Below are 17,990 nucleotides of genomic sequence, written 5' to 3' on the forward strand. Positions count from 1 at the left end.
TCATTGTCTTTCCTTTTCTGAGATCTGTCAGTTACCTTATACATTATTTTTGTCTGAGTTATCTTTTCCTCCTTGTCTAATTGGAGTTTCTTCTTTAAGGAAAATGTAATGTTAAAGATACGGTATTATGATATGATGCCAAATCTTTCCTTCCTCCATTTGGCTATGTCTTGCCATATGTCAAAGAAATAATCTTATTAGCATTGTTATTATATGTTGGTCACAGATGTTTTTCTTTGCTGTTGTTTGATTTATATATATATGTTGTTTGATTTATATAACAGATACCACGATAACACTTGCAATTGTGGTGAACAAGTTGGCCCCTCGATTGGCTCAGCTAAAAGTCCTGCACAAAGTGTTCAGTACTGGAGTAGCAGAAGTCCCTCCTGACACTCCGAATGTCGTCCGGGCATCTCACCTGCTTAACACCCTCTACAAGGCCATTCTTGAATATGACAATGTGGGAGAAGCCTCTGAACAAACGGTATATTGTTATTTCTGCCTTATCTGAAGTGCATGATAAAAAGGTTGTGGAGAACCTGTCCTAATTCCTTGATAAATGAGGTTTAAGTTATGGTATGCCAGACAGTTTTTCAAAGTTTTACAGTTAGCTACCAAATTAATGTCTGACTTATTAGTTTTAATTACAAACAAGAGAAGGAAAAAAAATAGAAGGATGAAACAAGATGCAAAAAAATACCACTTTGCTTATATAGATATTTATAATAAACCCTTTTTACATAAAACACACCCACAAATGGTGGTGCATACCTTTAATCCTAGCACTCAGGAGGCAGATGCAGGCTGATCTCTGAGTTGAAGACTAGCCTGGTCTACAGAGCAAGTTACAAGTCATCAGGAGCTACATAGTGAGATTCTGTCTTAAGAACAGAAAGGAGACTAAAGAAAGAGGTCACACAGCAAGTTTCAGGACAGCCAGGACTGTTCAACTGAGAAACTCTCTCTCGAAAATCCAAACCAAACCAAACAAAAAAGTAGTATACCATTGAAGGAACCCAGGGTAGTAACCTGACTGCAGAGATTGAAACAGAAGACATGGGGGAATGCTGCTTACTGCCCAGCCAGCTCAGTTGGTAGAGCAGGGGACTCTCAATCTCAGGGTCATGAGTTCAAGCCCCACATTGGGCACCTTTTTTTGACTGAGGTTTCTGACCCACCCAGTCCAACAGCTGTTCAGTCCCAAGGAAATACACAGAGGTCTACTATATTAATTAAACACTGGTTGGCCTATTAGCTCAGTCTTCTTATTAACTAATTCTTACATCTTAAATTAGCCGATTCTTGTTGTCTGTGTTAGCCACGTGGCTTGGTACCTTCTTCAGCAAGGCATTCTCATCTTGCTTCATCTATGGCTGAGTAATGACTGCAGACCGCACTTTCGTCTTCCCAGAATTCTCCTGTTCTCATTGCCCCGCCTCTACTTCTTGCCTGGTCGGCCTGCTTATACTTCCTGCCTGGCCAACTGGCCAGTCACCATTTTATTAAACAAGTACAAAAAACAATCTTTACAGGGTGAAACCATTGTCCCACAGCAACTCTGTGTGCTTTATTCAACAACCTAAGACCCCATGTCCAGAGTGAAATCACTCCCAATGTAGTCCCTCCATAGCAATCATTCATCAAGAAAATGCTCCATATGCTTGCCTGTAGGGAGTCTGATGGAGGCACCTTCCCAAAGCATGGCTTCCTCTTCCCAGTTGACCCCTTATCAGTTTGACACACAAGCATCACTACTTAACCATGGCCATTTCCTTCTTGTTTATCCCTAGCATCTCATGTTATTGTCACAATATGAAACAGTATAACTTTATAAAGATTCAGTCCCTTTAAAACAAGGCATCTCTAAACATCCAAAATCTCTTAACTATGATCCCTTCATGTATGATCAGAAATAAGCTAATCCTTTTTCCAGTAGAGAAGAACAAGAGCACAGGGATAATCTGAACAATGTAAAATCCAGCTCTTAACTTTACAGTAAACCCTGTGGCTCAGTGCCCTGCATCTGGGATGCAGTTACAGTTCTCTGGGCTCCAAAGAGCGTGGGCCTCTCTAGCTCTTGGGTTGTCCATTTAAAGCACACAGCTCATCTCATAGGTTCAAGTTAACTTCACTTACAGCTGCTGCTGTGCTTGGTAGCTGTCCCTCTGTCTTGGCATCTCTGGTATGCTGGGGTTTCTACTGACTGCACCTTCACCAATGGGCTCCTGCCATCTCTGCCTTCAGGGACTCTGACCCTACCACAAACTCTGTCCATCCTGCAGCCTTCACTACAGCGGAGGCTATACCATAACTAATGGCCTCTCCTTGCTTCTGTGGTGCAAGTCTCAGCTACTCTCCATGTCCTCTTCATACCTTTAAAGCCAGTACATCCTTACATGGTACCAAGTTCAGCTGCCAGCATTCAGTGTAACCCTAGCCCTCTCTGGACCACAGCTTCTGTGTTCTGACCCTGAAGTTTTGTCTCAAAGATGCTGGTCTCCTCTTAATCACAACTGATTCTTCAGCACCAGCTGACTAGACACCACACTTTTAAAAAAAAAAAAAAAAAAAAAAATTATTTAAAATCACTGGCCTATTAGCTCTAGCTTTTTATTGGCTAGGTCTTATATTTTTGCTTAACCCATTTCTATTATTTTACATTTTACCGTGAGGCTCATGACCTACCTGCAAGGTTCCAGCTGGCAGCTTGCATCTTTCTCCTCTGGCAGCTTCATAGCTTCTTCTGACTCTACCTTCTTTCTCCCAGCATTCAGTTTAGTTTTACCTGCCTAACTCTGTTCTGTCTTGTCATAGGCCCAAGCAGTTTCTTTATTCATGAACCAATAAGAGCAATACATAGACAGAAGGAGTTTCCAAAGCATTTCCCATTTTTTGTTTAAATAAAAAGGAAGGTTTTAACTTTAACATAGTAAAATTAAATATAACAAGATAGGTATCAAGCAAGAATTACAGTTACAGCATTTATATCTGTTATCATAGCTAAGGAAAACTATAATCATAGCTGTCTATTCTTCAACTCCATCAAAGACTCCAGAAGGATATAATATTACCTAAGTAAATAGGAAGTGCATTGTAAGCAACTTCCAAAACTCTAGAATTGACAGAGACTTCTCACTGCCTGGACAGTCACCCAAAGTTCTTATGTATCTTTGGAGCAACCATCTTGAGCCTACAGGCTCATAGTATCCAGCAGACTTTTCCATGAAGCAGGAAATTTCAAAGACAGTTCTGACTAAAGGCAGTTTGTCAGTTACTTTCTTCTGTGTCCTGCTAATATCTAGCAGACTCTTTCATGAAGTAGGAACCCCAAAGGATGGTCTCACCTTTAGGCAAGTTCAGCAGTCATTTTTCTGTGGGTCCTGCAAGTCCAATCAAGAAGTTCTGGCAAGAGAAGTTTCTTGCCCAAAAGGTTAACAAACTTTATAAGGAGCATCTTCAATGCCCATCATCCTCTTGGTGCTTCTAGGAACAGATGTGTCTCACTGTCATGAAAAGTCCTTAGTTCTTAAAACATTTAAATGCCATATTCTGTAGTCTTTGAAAGTTTTGAAGAATATCTAGCTTACTGAAATATGTCTCTATATATCTAGAAAACCTAACATGACTACAAGCTTGACTATTATAGATGATTATCTTTTAGCCTATATTTCTTAATTATACATTGTATTTCTAAACGAGCTGCACACACAATACCTTAATCAAGAGCAGAAATATACATATAACAAAATTGACCTTAAATTTTTATCAATAAACCAAGATCCATACCAATGCAAAGTATCCATCTCTATAGCAATCCCCCTTTAAATGTAAACAAGCATTTATAAACAATATTTGGTAATTTGGCATAGTTCTGTCTAAACTGCTTCCTGCATTTTGTTGGGCAAAATATTTTTTTGGTGGTGTTCACAGTGACCTTTTGGGTGGTCTTGGTTCATCAAACCACATCAGTTGGAAAAGATTCTAAAGGTTCTCATCCTCTGTGGAAACAATCAGAACCTCTTCTCCAAAGCAACAAATCCTTAGACCCAAATTTTGAAGTCAAGATACCTCTAAAACATATGTTGATTTAGCTTAGCAGCCCATACAATGAAATGTCTCTCTGTACTTAGTTTATTCATAGTCAAAATATCAAAGAAACACAATAATATTCATAATCCAGACTCTGTGTATATTCCATTTTTATGTACCACACATTCTTTTTTTTTTTTTTATTTTTTTATTGAAAGAAAAATAAATTTGTGGCACCTCCCAGTCTCCCATTTCCCTCTCCCTCTTCCCACTCCTCTCCCCCTCCCCTCACTCCTTTCCCCCTCCCTCTCCAATCCAAAGAGCAGTCAGGGTTCCCTGCACTGTGGAAAGTCCAAGGTCCTCCCCCCTCCATCTAGGTCTAGGAAGGTGAGCATCCAAACTGGCTAGGCTCCCACAAAGCCAGAACATGAAGTAGGATCAAAACCCAGTGCCATTGTCCTTGGCTTCTCATCAGCCTTCATTGTCTCCCGTGTTCAGAGTCCGGTTTTATCCCATGTTTTTTTTTTTTTGTTTTTTTTTTTCAGTTCCAGTCCAGCTGGCCTTGGTGAGCTCCCAATAGATCAGTCCCTCTGTCTCCGTGGGTGGGTGCACCCCTCACGGTTCTGACTTCCTTGCTCATGTTCTCCCTCCTTCTGCTCCTCTTTGGGACCTTGGAGCTCATTCGGGTGCTCCAATGTGGGTCTCTGTCTCTATCTCCATTCATCCTTGCATATGGTGATATGCAAGATATTCATCAGTATGGCTATAGGATAGGGCCATTTCAGGTTTGCTCTCCTCAGCTGCCCAAGGAACTAACTGGGGACATCCCCCTGGGCACCTGGGAGCCCCTCTAGGTTCAAGTCTCTTGCCAACCTTAAGATGGCTCCCTTAATTAAGAAATATACTTCCCTGCTCCCATATCCATCCTTCCTTTATCCCAACCATCCCAATTCCCCAAGTTCCCCCACCCCCCTTCTCACTTTTCTCTCCCCATCTCCCCTTACCCTTATACCACCCCACCCCCAAGATCCCAATTTTTTGCCCGGCAATCTTGTCTACTTCCCATATCCAGGAGGATAACTATATGTTTTTTTTTTTTGGGTTCACCTTCTTATTTGCCTTCTTTAGGATCACAAATTATAGACTCAATGTCCTTTATTTATGGCTAGAAACCAATTATGAGTGAGTACATCCCATGTTCCTCTTTTTGGGTCTGGGACACCTCACTAAGGATAGTGTTTTCTATTTCCATCTATTTGCATGCAAAATTTGAGAAGTCATTGTTTTTTACCGCTGAATAGTATTCTAATGTGTATACATTCCACACTTTCTTCATCCATTCTTCCATTGAAGGACATCTAGGTTGTTTCCAGGTTCTGGCTATTACAAATAATGCTGCTATGAACAGGGTTGAACAAATGCTTTTGTACTATGATAGGGCATCTCTTGGGTATATTCCCAAGAGTGGTATTGCTGGGTCCTGGGGTAGGTTGATCCCGAATTTCCTGAGAAACTACCACAGTGATTTCCAAAGTGGTTACACAAGTTTGCATTCCCACCAGCAATGGATGAGGGTACCCCTTCCTCCACAACCTCTCCAGCAAAGGCCATCATTGGTGTTTTTGATTTTAGCCATTCTGACAGGTGTAAGATGATATCTCAAAGTTGTTTTGATTTGCATTCCCCTGATCGCTAAGGAGGTTGAGCATGTCCTTAAGTGTCTTTTGGCCATTTGAACTTCTTCTGTTGAGAATTCTCTGTTCAGTTCAGTGCCCCATTTTTTAATTGGGTTAATTAGCATTTTAAAGTCTAGTTTCTTGAGTTTTGGATATCAGACCTTTGTTGCCGAGATCAGATCTCCGTACCAGGAGAGCCATCACTGGGGTGAGTGAGTTTCTGACTCGCGGCAGCAGCCCAGGACACGGAACTCAGACGTTTCTCATCCCCCCCCCCATACTTCCCAGTCTTCCTGCAGGGGCTATACTCCCCAGAGGCAGACGGATCTCTGTGAGTTCGAGACCAGCCTGGTCTACCAGAGCTAGTTCCAGGACAGGCTCCAAAACCACAGAGAAACCCTGTCTCGAAAAACCAGAAAAAAAAAAAAAAAAGATCTCTGTGCTGGTTGGGTAGCTCGTAAACAAAGGGCCTACCTTGCTTGCTGCAGGCTGGTTATTGAGACAAAGGAACTACTACCCTCCTGGTTGACCTCATAGTTTGGTCCCAGCGCCCAAGCAGGCTGAGCTAGGGGATGTTATGTGCCCGAAGAGGGGAGGGAGGCAGCAGGGGGGGGGGTTCTGGATGCAAGCTGGGTGGGATAGGAGCACCACACATTCTTAATTTATGTCATGTGAATATTTCTAGTGGTGTCTTAGAGGCATTCTCTGACCTGTCACTGAATCTTCATAAGCCAGGTCATCAACTGCATTGCTCTTTGTTTGTTGTCGAGACAGGGTTTCTCTGTGTATCTCTGGCTGTCCTGGAACTCACTCTGTGGACCAGGCTGACCTCACACTCACAGATCCTCCTGCCTCTGCCTTCTGAGTACTTGGATTAGAGATGCACCACCCCTGCCCAGATCTTCTCTTACTGTTCTTGTCTGCAAAGCTCCTGCCCTCTCATCAAGCTCTAAGTACTCAGTGACTTTTTCATGCCAAAATTCAGAGTCCTTGCTCAGTCCTCCCCAGAGCAGAACTTCAGGTCTCTGACAGCAGGTGCCTACTCTCTGTTCAGTCTGTCTTAATTTGCTTCCTCCTGCCATGGTAAGCACCATGACCAAAGGCTCCTGGGGAGGAGAGGGTTTGTTTGGCTTACACATCCCTGTTACAGTGCATTGTCAAGGAAGCCAGGGCAGAAACTGAAAGCTCCTGGGAGCAGAGCAGAGGTAGGAGGAGGCTTGGAGGAGTGCTGCTTACTGGCTTGCTCTTCATGACTTAGCTTGTTTGTTTTTTTTTTTTTTGTTTTTTTTTTTTTTTAATACAACCCGGGTCACCTGCCTAAGAATGGCCCTACCATCAGTGGGCTGTACCAGTCCATATCTATCAAAATCAGGAATGTGCCCCACAGACTACCTGATGAAAGAATTTCCTCAGCTGAGGGTCCCTCTTCTCAGATGACCCTAGCTTGTGTCAAGTTGACAAAAAACAACTCAGCACAGGAGGTTTCTCCTAGGAATGATGAAGTTTACATTTATCCCATATTTAGATGGATTTCTTAGTAAGAATCTTAAAGTGTATGTTTGAGAATTTCAGCTTTTTTGTTTAATAAAAGGTAGAAATAAAGCCACTTTTAAAGGCATTTTGAAATATTTAAATTTAGTCTTAGCCTAGTGAGAGGAGCTGTGAAGAGTGTGACCAGGCATGCTCTCATCCTTAGGTCTCGCTCCTGTTCTCTCTCTGGGTGGAAACAGTGCGGCCCTACCTACAGACTGTAGATGAATGGATCGTGCATGGACACCTGTGGGATGGTGCAAGGGAGTTCATCATACAGAGGTGAGGATTGTGTTGAGTCCAGGGGATGCTAGGTGGTGACATGGGTTTGACACCACATCAAAACTGAATCTTTGAGGAGTTTCCCACAGAACCGAGAGAGTGCTTGGTGATAGAGGTGTACTGGTACCATAACACAGGCTCACTCTGCAGCATCTTTAGAAAGATGCCAGGTCCCAACCAATGAGTTCTATAGCCGTTCACATCTTCTCATAGCAGTTTATACTTCTCCTATAAGATGAACAACTATTTCATTCTAAGTCATGAACATATGACAGTAGTATAGGATTTTAAGGCATTTATTTCTTAAAATAAGCAGCATATTATCTTAACACTTAATAAAACAAATAAATATATTAATCCATTTATAACAATTTCCCTCTAGTTGACTCCTCTAAACTCATAAAATACAATGGAAAACTTTGTAATGTTTTATTAAAGAGAACTAAATAGTCATATTCTGTTTAATTCCAATTCAGAAAAATATTTCACTTAAATTTTATTTAACTTGAGAGTATTATTTTTGTATACCAAACAGAATGAAGTTCAATGAAAACTACTCTTATTATTCCTGAAGATCATTTTACTAACATTACTGCTAGATTCCCTAGACTAAAACAAAGTAGACTATTGTTTTAAAGGAACATAAATTAACACTTAAAATTCTTTTGAATCTCCATAGGAACAAAAATGTTCCGGTAAACCACAGAGACTTCTGGTACGCAACATACACACTGTACAGCGTGTCAGAAAAGACGGAAAACGAAGAGAAAATGAGTGACAATGCCAGTGCCAGTTCTGGCAGTGACCAGGGTCCCTCCAGCCGGCAGCACACCATGGTGTCCTTCCTCAAGCCTGTCCTGAAGCAGATCATAATGGCTGGCAAGTCCATGCAGCTGCTGAAGAACCTGAACTGTGCCAAGGGCTCTGCATACCAGGCAGCAGCCAGAGGTAGCCTGTTCTTTCTGTCCGTGTCCCTTTGGCTGGTCTCACTGTCCCACTCACTGTTGTTGTCCCCAGACATGGACCAAAACTGTCTGTTTATGTCAGTGGATTTAGCACCTGCTTCTTTGTTGGTTTGGTTTGGTTTTTTGAGACAGGGTTTCTCCTTTAGTCTAGAACTCACTCTGGCTGGTCTGGAATTTAGAGATCCTTCTGCCTCTGCTTCCCAAGTGCTAGGATTAAAGGTGTTGGCTGTCACACTCACACATATCACTCTGTTTTTTTTATAATAATATTTTTCTTTTAAAATTTCATACTTCTATGTGTTGTGGGAGCTGCGGCCTGCGTTCCTGCCACCCAGCTTCCGGCCACCTGGCTAGCTTATACCCCGAAATAACAACACACAAACTGTATTCTTTTAAACACTGCTTGGCCCATTATATCTAGCCTCTTCTTGGCTAATTCTCACGTATTAATTTAGCCCATTTCTAATAATCTGTGTAGCACCCCAAGGTGTGCTTACCGGGAAGATTCTAGCCTACGTCCATCCTGAGTTGGAGCTTCATCACGTCTGCCCCAGAGAGCAGAGTTAAGGCGTATGAGCTCACTTCCTCTTCCTCCCAGCATTCTGTTCTGTTTACTCCACCCATCTAAAGGCTGGCCAATCAAATGGGCCAAGGCAGTTTCTTATTAGCCAATGACCTTCCTCCATCATCTATGCAATATATTTTGCATCCATTTATCTCTGAATTTTCCCTGTTCAGCTCTTCCTTGGGTTCCCCCAGCACATCTCCTTCCCAATTTTGTGTTCTGTTAGTATTTCTTTTGTGACCCACTAAGTCCTATTAGTTCTGCTCATAGGCCCATGGCTGTGGGCACCCCAACACTGACCGTGCCCCTCAGTAACCGTTGGCCTTCGGCAGCTCATCCACTCAGAGCGTGGCCTCAGGAGCCTCTCCCTCAGTTTAACTGGTGGGTTTCATGCAGGATTTTTTTTTTAACTGTTGTAAAAATACAATTTAAGTAATTTAAAGCTTTAGAAGCTGGCTGAAAGATCTTGAATGGGGTCCACATTGTTTTAAATCAACTCAGTGCTCTATCTCATTTTTTCCATATCTACCTTATATATTTTTGCTTTGTGAAAGATTTCCTTTTTAACTAATAAAGTATAATGAGTTTCACTGCGCCAGTGCTAGGAGTGTTTTTTTTTTCAAATTATATTGACTCCAGTAAGTCTTCTTTAAATAGTATGGTAGTAATTTAAGTTTAAGTACTCTTCTTCAAGTATTATCCTGTTCAGACTAAAATTAGCTTTTATAGCAGGATAGGTGATGAGAAATGTTTTGGTTTAACTGAGACTGAAAAGTGGTTTGGCTGTACTATAAAGATAAAAGAGAAACAAAAACAGTGATAGACTTTCATGGATGAGGGAAAACTCTCAGGCTCTATAGATACGAAATTCCTTCTTCTTTTTTTTAACTTATTAATGCCAGATCTTAGCTTGACTTGTTGCCCTCCACTTTTTTTTTATTGAGCTCGACATTATTTTAGGTTATAAAAAATTTTATTTTCAATAGATGCCTTTTAATCATTAAATAATTTGATCAGTATCCATACATGATTTACTGCCTTATAAACACAAGAGAAAATACTTAAAATACTTATATTCTCAGTTAGATATGAGAAATAAAAATCATGCCTAGGAAGAAATATATGCAAAAGAAAAATGCAAAAATTTTTCTTTTTCTTTTCTTTGTTTTTTTTTATGAGGAAACCCATGAGGCTATGAGGTGAAGATTAAATTCTTTATAGACAAAGGTATATTTATAGATTTTTTACTAAATTTATTAAGAATGTTTCTTCTTCATTTTGACAATAATTTCTAAAATATATTGAAATCTTCATGGAACAAATAAAAATACAAAATTACTTTTGTTCAAGTACTAGACTATTTATTTATTCAAGTCTCATCTTCATGAAAGAAAAGTAGGATTTTATTAAATTTTATTGGTTTTCTAAAAACTTTAATGATTGTTAAATATATTAGGAGAAGATTATAAAATTCTTCTAATCCTCTGGCTCTACCCTCTCAAAAAATAAAATAATTAAAAAAAATCACTTTCCGGTAAGGCAGTGAGAAACTGACATACAGAATTAAAGGGAAATATTTTCTGCATATGAGAACATCATTGTCTCATGACTCTATTAATAAAAAGCTACTTAGGGATTTTTACATATTTGTAGTAGCTTAAAACATTATGAAAATTTATTTAGTTTAAAAGGGGCTTTAGATTCTGGGAAATATAAATATGATCTATGTAAATACATATCTCAATTTTTTAATAGAATATATATATTTTTTATTTTTTCATTCAAAAATCTCCACTTCCTCCCCTCTTCCTATTCCCTTCCTACTCCCTCCTCCCCCTCCTCCCTCCCACTCCAGCCTTAAGAGAGGGCAGGGTACCCTGCCCTGTGGGAAGTCCAAGGCCCTCCCCCCTCCATCCAGGCCTAGGAAGGTATGCATCCAAATAGACTAGGGTCCCAAAATTCCAGTACATGCAGGAGAAACAAGTCCCAGTGCCTTTATCAATGGCTTCTCAGTCAGCCCCCATTGTCAGCCACATTCAGAGAGTCTGGTTTGATCACATGCTTGTTTAGTCCCAGTCCATCTGGATTTGGTGAGCTCCCATTAGATCAGGCACTCTGTCTTAGTGGGTGGACCAGCCCCTCACATTTGGTCCTGACTTCCTTGCTCATCTTCTCCCTCCTTCTGCTCTTCAACTGGACCTTGGGAGCTCAGTCCAGTGCTCTGATGTGGGTCTCTGTCTCTATCTCCATCCATCGCTGGATGAAGATTCTATGGTGATACTCAAGATAATCATCAGTATGATAGTGGGGCAAGGCCAGTTTAGGCACCCTCTCCTCTGCTGCCCAAGGGCCTAGCTGGGGACATCCACGTGGACACCTGGGATCCCATCTAGAGCCAAGTCACTTGCCAACCCTAAAATGGCTCCCTTAATGTAGATATCTTCTCCATATCTGCCCTTCCTCCATCTCAGCCCTCCCACTCCCCCAAGCTATCCCCAATTGTTCCCTTCTCACTTCTTTTTCCCCCCTCCCCTTCCCACAAACCCACTCCCAGCCCTACCCCCACCTCCATGCTACCAACTTTTGCCCGGCGTTCTTGTGTGCTTCCAGTTTCCAGGGGTATCTATATATGTTTTTCTTTGGGCTCACCTTGGTATTTGGCTTCTCTATGCTTATGAACTATAGGCCAATGTCCTTTGTTTATGGCTAGAGTCCACTAATGAGTGAGTATATACCACATTCATCTTTTGGGGTCTGGGTTATCTCACTCAGGATAGTGTTTTCTATTTCCATCCATTTGCATGCAAAATTCAAGATGTCATTGTTTTTTACCGCTGAGTAGTACTCTAATGTATATATATTACACACCTACTTTATCCATTCTTCCATTGAGGGGCATCTAGGTTGTTTCCAGGTTCTGCCTATTACAAATAATGCTGCTATGAACATAGTTGAACAAATGCTTTTGTAGTATGATTGGGCATCTATTGGTTATATTTCCAAGAGTGGTATTGGTGGATCCTGAGGTAGGTTGACTCCCAATTTCCTGAGAAACCGCCACAATGATTTCCAAAGTGGTTGCACAAGTTTACATTCCCCCTAGCAACGGATGAGTGTTCCCATTACTCCACATCTTCTCCATCATAGGCTATCATTAGTGTTTTTGATTTTAGCCATTCTGACAGGTGTAACATGGTATCTCAAAGTTGTTTTGATTTGCATTTTCCTGATCACCAAGGAAGTTGAACATGACCTTAAGTGTCTTTTGGCCATTTGAACTTCTTCTGTTAAGAATTCTCTGTTCAGTTCAGTACCCTATTTTTTAATTGGGTTATTTAAGATTTTAATGTCTAGTTTCTTGAGTTCTTTATATATTTTGGAGATCAGACCTTTGTCTGATGTGGGGTTGGTGAAGATCTCCCATTCAACAGGATGTCTTTTTGACAAATGACTGTGTCCTTTGCTTTACAGAAGCTTCTGTTTCAGGAGGTCCCATTTATTCATTGTTGTTCTTAATTGTCTGTGCTATTGGGGTTATACATAGGAGGTCATCTCTCTGCCCATGTGTTGCAGTCTACTTCCCACGTCCTCTTCTATGAAGTTCAGTGTGGTCAGATTTATATTGAGGTCTTTAATCCATTTGGACTTGAGCATTGTGCATGGTGATAGATATGGATCTATTTTCATTCTACAGGTTGACATCCAGTTATGCCAGCACCATTTGTTGAAGATGCTTTCACTTCCTTGGTTAGTGTCACCCCAAGATACTTTATGCTATTTGTGGCTATCGTGGCTATCGAGAAACGTGAAGTTTATCCTTTGTGTATAGGAGGGCTACTGATTTTTTTTTTTTTTTTGAGTTGATGTTGTATCCTACATCACTGAAGGTGTTTATCAGCTGTAGGAGTTCTTTGGTAGAGTGTTTGGGGTCACTGATGTATACTATCATATCATCTGCAAATAACAAAAGTTTGACTTCTTCGTTTCAAATTCGAATCCCCCTTGATCTCCTTATGTTGTCCTATTGCTATTGCTAGAACTTCAAGCACTATGTTGAAGAGATAAGGAGAGAGTGGACAATCTTGTCTTATTCCTGATTTTAGTGGAATGGCTTTGAGTTTCTCTCCATTTAATTTAATATTAGCTGTTGGTTTGCTGTATATTGCTTTTATTATATGTAGATATGAACATTGTATCCCTAATCCCTCCAAAGCCTTTATAATAAAGGGGTGTTGAATTATTTCAGATGCTTTTTTGGCATTTAATGAAATGATCATATGGTTTTTTCATTCAATTTATTTATATGATGGATTATATTGATAGATGTTCGTATGTTGAAACAGCCCTGCATCTCTGGGATGAATCCTACTTCATCATAATGGATATTTTTTTGTTGTTGTTGTGTTCTTGGATTCGGTTTGCCAGCATTTTGTTGAGAATTTTACGTCCATTTTCATGAGTGAGATTGGTCTGTAATTTTCTTTTTTGGTTGAGTCTTAGTGTGGTTTTGGTATCAGGGTAACTGTAGCTTCATAAAAAGAATTTGGTACTGACTCTTCTGTTTCTATTATGTGAAACACATTAAGGAGTATAGGTATCAGCTCTTCTTGGAAGTTCTGGTAGAATTCTGCATTAAAACCATCGGTCCTGGGATTTTTTTGGTTGGGAGGTTTTTTATGACAGCTTCTATTTCCTCATGACTTGTAAGTCTGTTTAAATTGTTCACCTGGTCTTGATTTAATTTTGGTATATGGTATTTATCTAAAAAAATGTCCATTTCTTTTACATTTTCCAACTTTCTGGCATACAGGCTTTTGTAGTAAGACCTAATGATTCTCTGAATTTCCTCAGTGTCTGTTGTATGTCCCCCTTTTCATTTCTGATCTTGTTAATTCGTGTGTTCTCTCTGCCTTTTGATTAGTTTGGATAGGGGTTTGTCAATCTTGTTGATTTTCTCAAAGAATCAGTTGATTCTTTGAATTGTTTTCTGTGTTTCTATTTTGTTGATTTCAGCCCTCAGTTTGATTATTTCCACTCGTCTTCTCCTCCTGGGTAAGTATGCTTCTTTTTTTTTCTAGAGCTTTCATGTGTGCTGTTAAGTCTCTAATGTGAGCTTTCTCTGTTTTCTTTATGTGGGCACTTAGTGATATGAACTTTCCTCTTAGCACTGCTTTCATAGTGTCCCATAGATTGGTTTTGTTGTGTCTTTATTTTCATTGAATTCAAGGAAGACTTTAATTTCTTTCTTTATTTCTTCCTTGACCCAGGGGTGGTTCAGTAGTTGACTGTTCAGTTTCCATGAGTTTGTAGGCTTTCTGGGAGTAGAATTGTTGTTAAATTCTAACTTTATTCCATGGTGATCCAATAAGACACAGGTGGTTACTCCATTTTTTTGTATCTATGGATGTTTGCTTTGATTATATAATCAATTTTTGAGATGGTTCCATGAGATCCTGAAAAGAAGATATATTCTTTCCTATTTGAGTGGAATGTTCTATAGATGTCTGTTAAGTTCATTTGATTGATTACCTCCGTTAGTTCTCTTATTTCTCTGTTAGGTTTCTGTCTGGTTGACCTGTCCATTGGTGAGAATGGAGTGTTGAAATCTCCTGCTATTAGTGTGTGGTGTTTGATGTGTGCTTTGAGTTTTAGTAATATTTCTTTTACATATGTGGGTGCTTTTATATTAGCGGCATAGATATTCAGGATTGAGACTTCATCCTGATGAATTATTCGTTTATGAGTATAAAGTGTCCATCTCCATCTCTTCTGATTGATTTTAGTTTGAAGTCAATTTTGTTAGATATTAGTATAGCCACACCCGCTTGTTTCTTAGGTCCATTTGATTGGAAAATCTTTTACAACCCTTTACTCTGAGTAAGTGCCTGTCTTTGTGGTTGAGGTGTGTTTCTTGTAAATAGCAGAATGTTGGATCCTGTTTTCGTATCCATTTTCTTAACCTGTGCCTTTTTATAGGTGAATTGAGTCCATTGATATTAAGTGATATTAATCACCAGTGGTTGTTAACTCTAATAATTTTTTTTTTTTTTTTTTGGTGGTAGAGTTTGTGTGTTTCCCTTCTTTGAGTTGTGCCATTGGAGGGTTGTTAGATGTCTGTGTTATTATGGGTGTTGTTGGCTTCCTTGGGTTGTGGTTTTCCTTCTAGTACTTTCTGTAAGGCTGGGTTTGTGGCTACGTATTGTTTAAATATGTTTTTATCCTGAAATAACCTTTTTTCTCCATCAGTGGTGAAAGACAGCTTTGCTGGGTGTAGTAGTCTGGGTTTGTATTCATGGTCTTGTAGTGTCTGCAGCACATCTATCCAAGACCTTCTGGCTTTCATGGTTTCCCTAGAGAAGTCAGGTGTTATAGGTTTACCTTTATATGTTACTTGACCTCTTTCCTTTGCAGCTCTTAATATTCTTTATTCTGTATGTTTTGTGTTTTGAATTTCGCTTGTTTTTTTTTTTTTTTTTTTTTTGATCCAGTCTATTTGGTATCTAGCCTGCCTTCAGTTTATGTTTTCTTCATTGCCTCCATTTCAGTTTTCAAGTCTTGAACTGCTTCCTTTACTTGTTTGATTGCTTTTTCTTGGTTTTTCTTGGGTATCTTTGAGGGATTTATTCATTTCTTCTAAGTTTTTAATTAGTCTTCTCATCCATTTCATTTTTTTTCTTTTTTTTTATTACTTTTTTTTATTATTGAAAAATTTTCCGCCTCTTCCCCACCTCCCATTTCCGCCCCTCCCCCCATTCCTCTTCCCCTCCTCTCACTACTTTCCCCCTCCCTCTCCAGTTCGAAGAGCAGTCAGGGTTCCCTGCCCTGTGGGAAGTCCAAGGTCCTCCCCCCCTCCATCCAGGTCTAGGAACGTGAGCATCCAAACAGGCTGGGCTCCCACCAAGCCAGTTCATGCAGTAGGATCAAAACCCAGTGCCATTGTCCTTGGCTTCTCATCAGCCCTCATTGTCTACCATGTTCAGAGAGTCTGGTTTTACCCCATGCTTTTTCATCCTTTCTTTAATGGAGTTTTTCACATCCCGTTTAATGGTCCCTATCACTTTCATGTTACATTTAAAGCTGATTGCTTCTACTACTTCTGAATTGTGTGTTCAAGTCTTCCTGTTGTATGTTCTCTGGATTCTGGTGTTTTCATGTTGCTTTTCAGGTTGTTGGAGGAATTCTTGTGTTGGCGCCTGCCCATCCCTTCCTTCAGCTGCGGTCAGGAGAATCTTGGCGACTTGGTCTGATCTTTGCTGTGACCAACTGTATACTTGGGGGTTTTTCTTGTTCTGCCCTCTCTTAAGTCCCCTCAGCACTGGAGTTGGCTCTCAGATCTACTCCTCCCTGAAGTAGGCTGTGGTGGTGTGGATCTAAGAACCCCATGGATGCAAAGGAATGCTTGGGGGCAAGATGGGATGAGATAAATAGAGAAAGCCCGAAGCCTGGGAGAAGCCCCACTGAATGGCCAGAAAGTTTAGGGGATTGGAGGGTGCCTGTACCCGTTCCTAGGGTGCCTGGTGGGCACACACTTACCTGGTACTGGATGTGAACTCTGCATTTTTCTCAGCTCCTCTCCCTGCCTTTTACCCCTTCAATCCTCCTCCAAGGTCCCCATGCTCCCAATTTACTCATGATATCTTGTCTTTTTCTACTTCCCATGTAGATTAGATCTATGTAAGTATCTATTAGTGTCCTCATTGTTGTCTAAGTTCTCTTGGATTGTGATTTGTGGGCTGGATTGCTTTGCTTTATGTTTAAAAACCACTTATGAGTGAGTACATGTGATAATTGTCTTTCTGTGTCTGGGTTACCTCACTCAAAATAATGTGTTCTAGCTCCATCCACTTTCCTGCAAAATTTAAGATGTTATTTTTTTTTTCTGCTGTGTAGTACTCATCCATTGTGTATATGTACCACATTTTCCTTATCCATTCTTCAGTCAAGGGGCATTTAGGTTGTTTCCAGGTTCTGGCTGTGACAAACAATGCTGCTATGAACATAGCTGAGCACATGTCCTTGTGGCACAATTGAGCATTCTTTGGATATATACCCAAAAGTGGTATTACTGGGTCTTGAGGAAGGTTCTTTCCAAATTTTCTGAGAAATCGCCACAATGACGTCCAAAGGGACTGTACCGGTTTGCATTCCCACCAGCAAGGCAGAAGTGTTCTCTTTCCCCACAACCTCTCCAGCATATGTTGTCATCAGTTTTTTGATGTTAGCCATTCTTTCAGGTGTAAGATGGAATCTCAGAGTTGTTTTGATTTGCATTTCTCTGATGACTAAGGATGTTAGTTAGTTTCCTTAGTCATCAGAGAAATGCAAATCAAAACAACTCTGAGATTTCCTTAAGTGTCTTTCAGCCATTTTAGATTCCTCTGTTGAGAATTCTCTGTTTAGGTCTGTACTCCATTTTTTTTTCTTAAATTATGTGTTCTTTTGGTTTCCAGTTTCTTGAGTTCTTTGTATATTTTGGAGATCAGACCTCTGTCTGATGTGTTGTTAGTGGAGATCTTTTCCCATTCTGTTGGCTGTCATTTGTCTTGTTGACCATGTCCTTTGCTTTACAGAAGCTTTTCAGTTTCAGGAGGTCCCATTTATTAATTGTTTTTCACAGTGTCTGTGCTACTGTAATTATATTTAGGAAGCAGTCTCCTGTGCCAATGTGTTCAAGTGTACTTTCCATTTTCTCTTCTATAAGGTTCAGTGTGGTTGGCTTTATGTTGAGGTCTTTGATCCATTTGGATTTGAGTTTTATGCATGGTGATAGATATGTGTCTATTTTCATTCTTCTACATGTTGATATCCAGTTATGCCAGCACCACTTGTTAAATATGCTTTGTTTTTTCCATTTGATATTTTTTTGCTTTTGTGTCAAAAATCAGGTTTTCGAAGATGTGTGGATTGATATCTGGGTCTTATATTCGGGTTCCATTGGTC

The 17,990-nt window shown here is 40.2% G+C and overlaps 1 protein-coding gene across 1 annotated transcript in view; it reads left to right on the plus strand.

Annotated features, from left to right (window-relative positions):
* LOC130865461 (gamma-tubulin complex component 5) overlaps positions 1-17,990 on the plus strand; it is an 82,319-nt gene that overhangs the window by 41,264 nt on the left and 23,065 nt on the right. Inside the window, exons 11-13 of the mRNA XM_057756522.1 lie at positions 285-487; positions 7,405-7,520; positions 8,200-8,468. Coding sequence (XP_057612505.1) covers positions 285-487; positions 7,405-7,520; positions 8,200-8,468 — 588 coding nt within the window. The remainder of the gene's footprint in view (positions 1-284; positions 488-7,404; positions 7,521-8,199; positions 8,469-17,990) is intronic.

The sequence above is a fragment of the Chionomys nivalis genome, chromosome 23 (genome assembly GCF_950005125.1).
Source record: "Chionomys nivalis chromosome 23, mChiNiv1.1, whole genome shotgun sequence".
NCBI lineage: Eukaryota > Metazoa > Chordata > Mammalia > Rodentia > Cricetidae > Chionomys > Chionomys nivalis.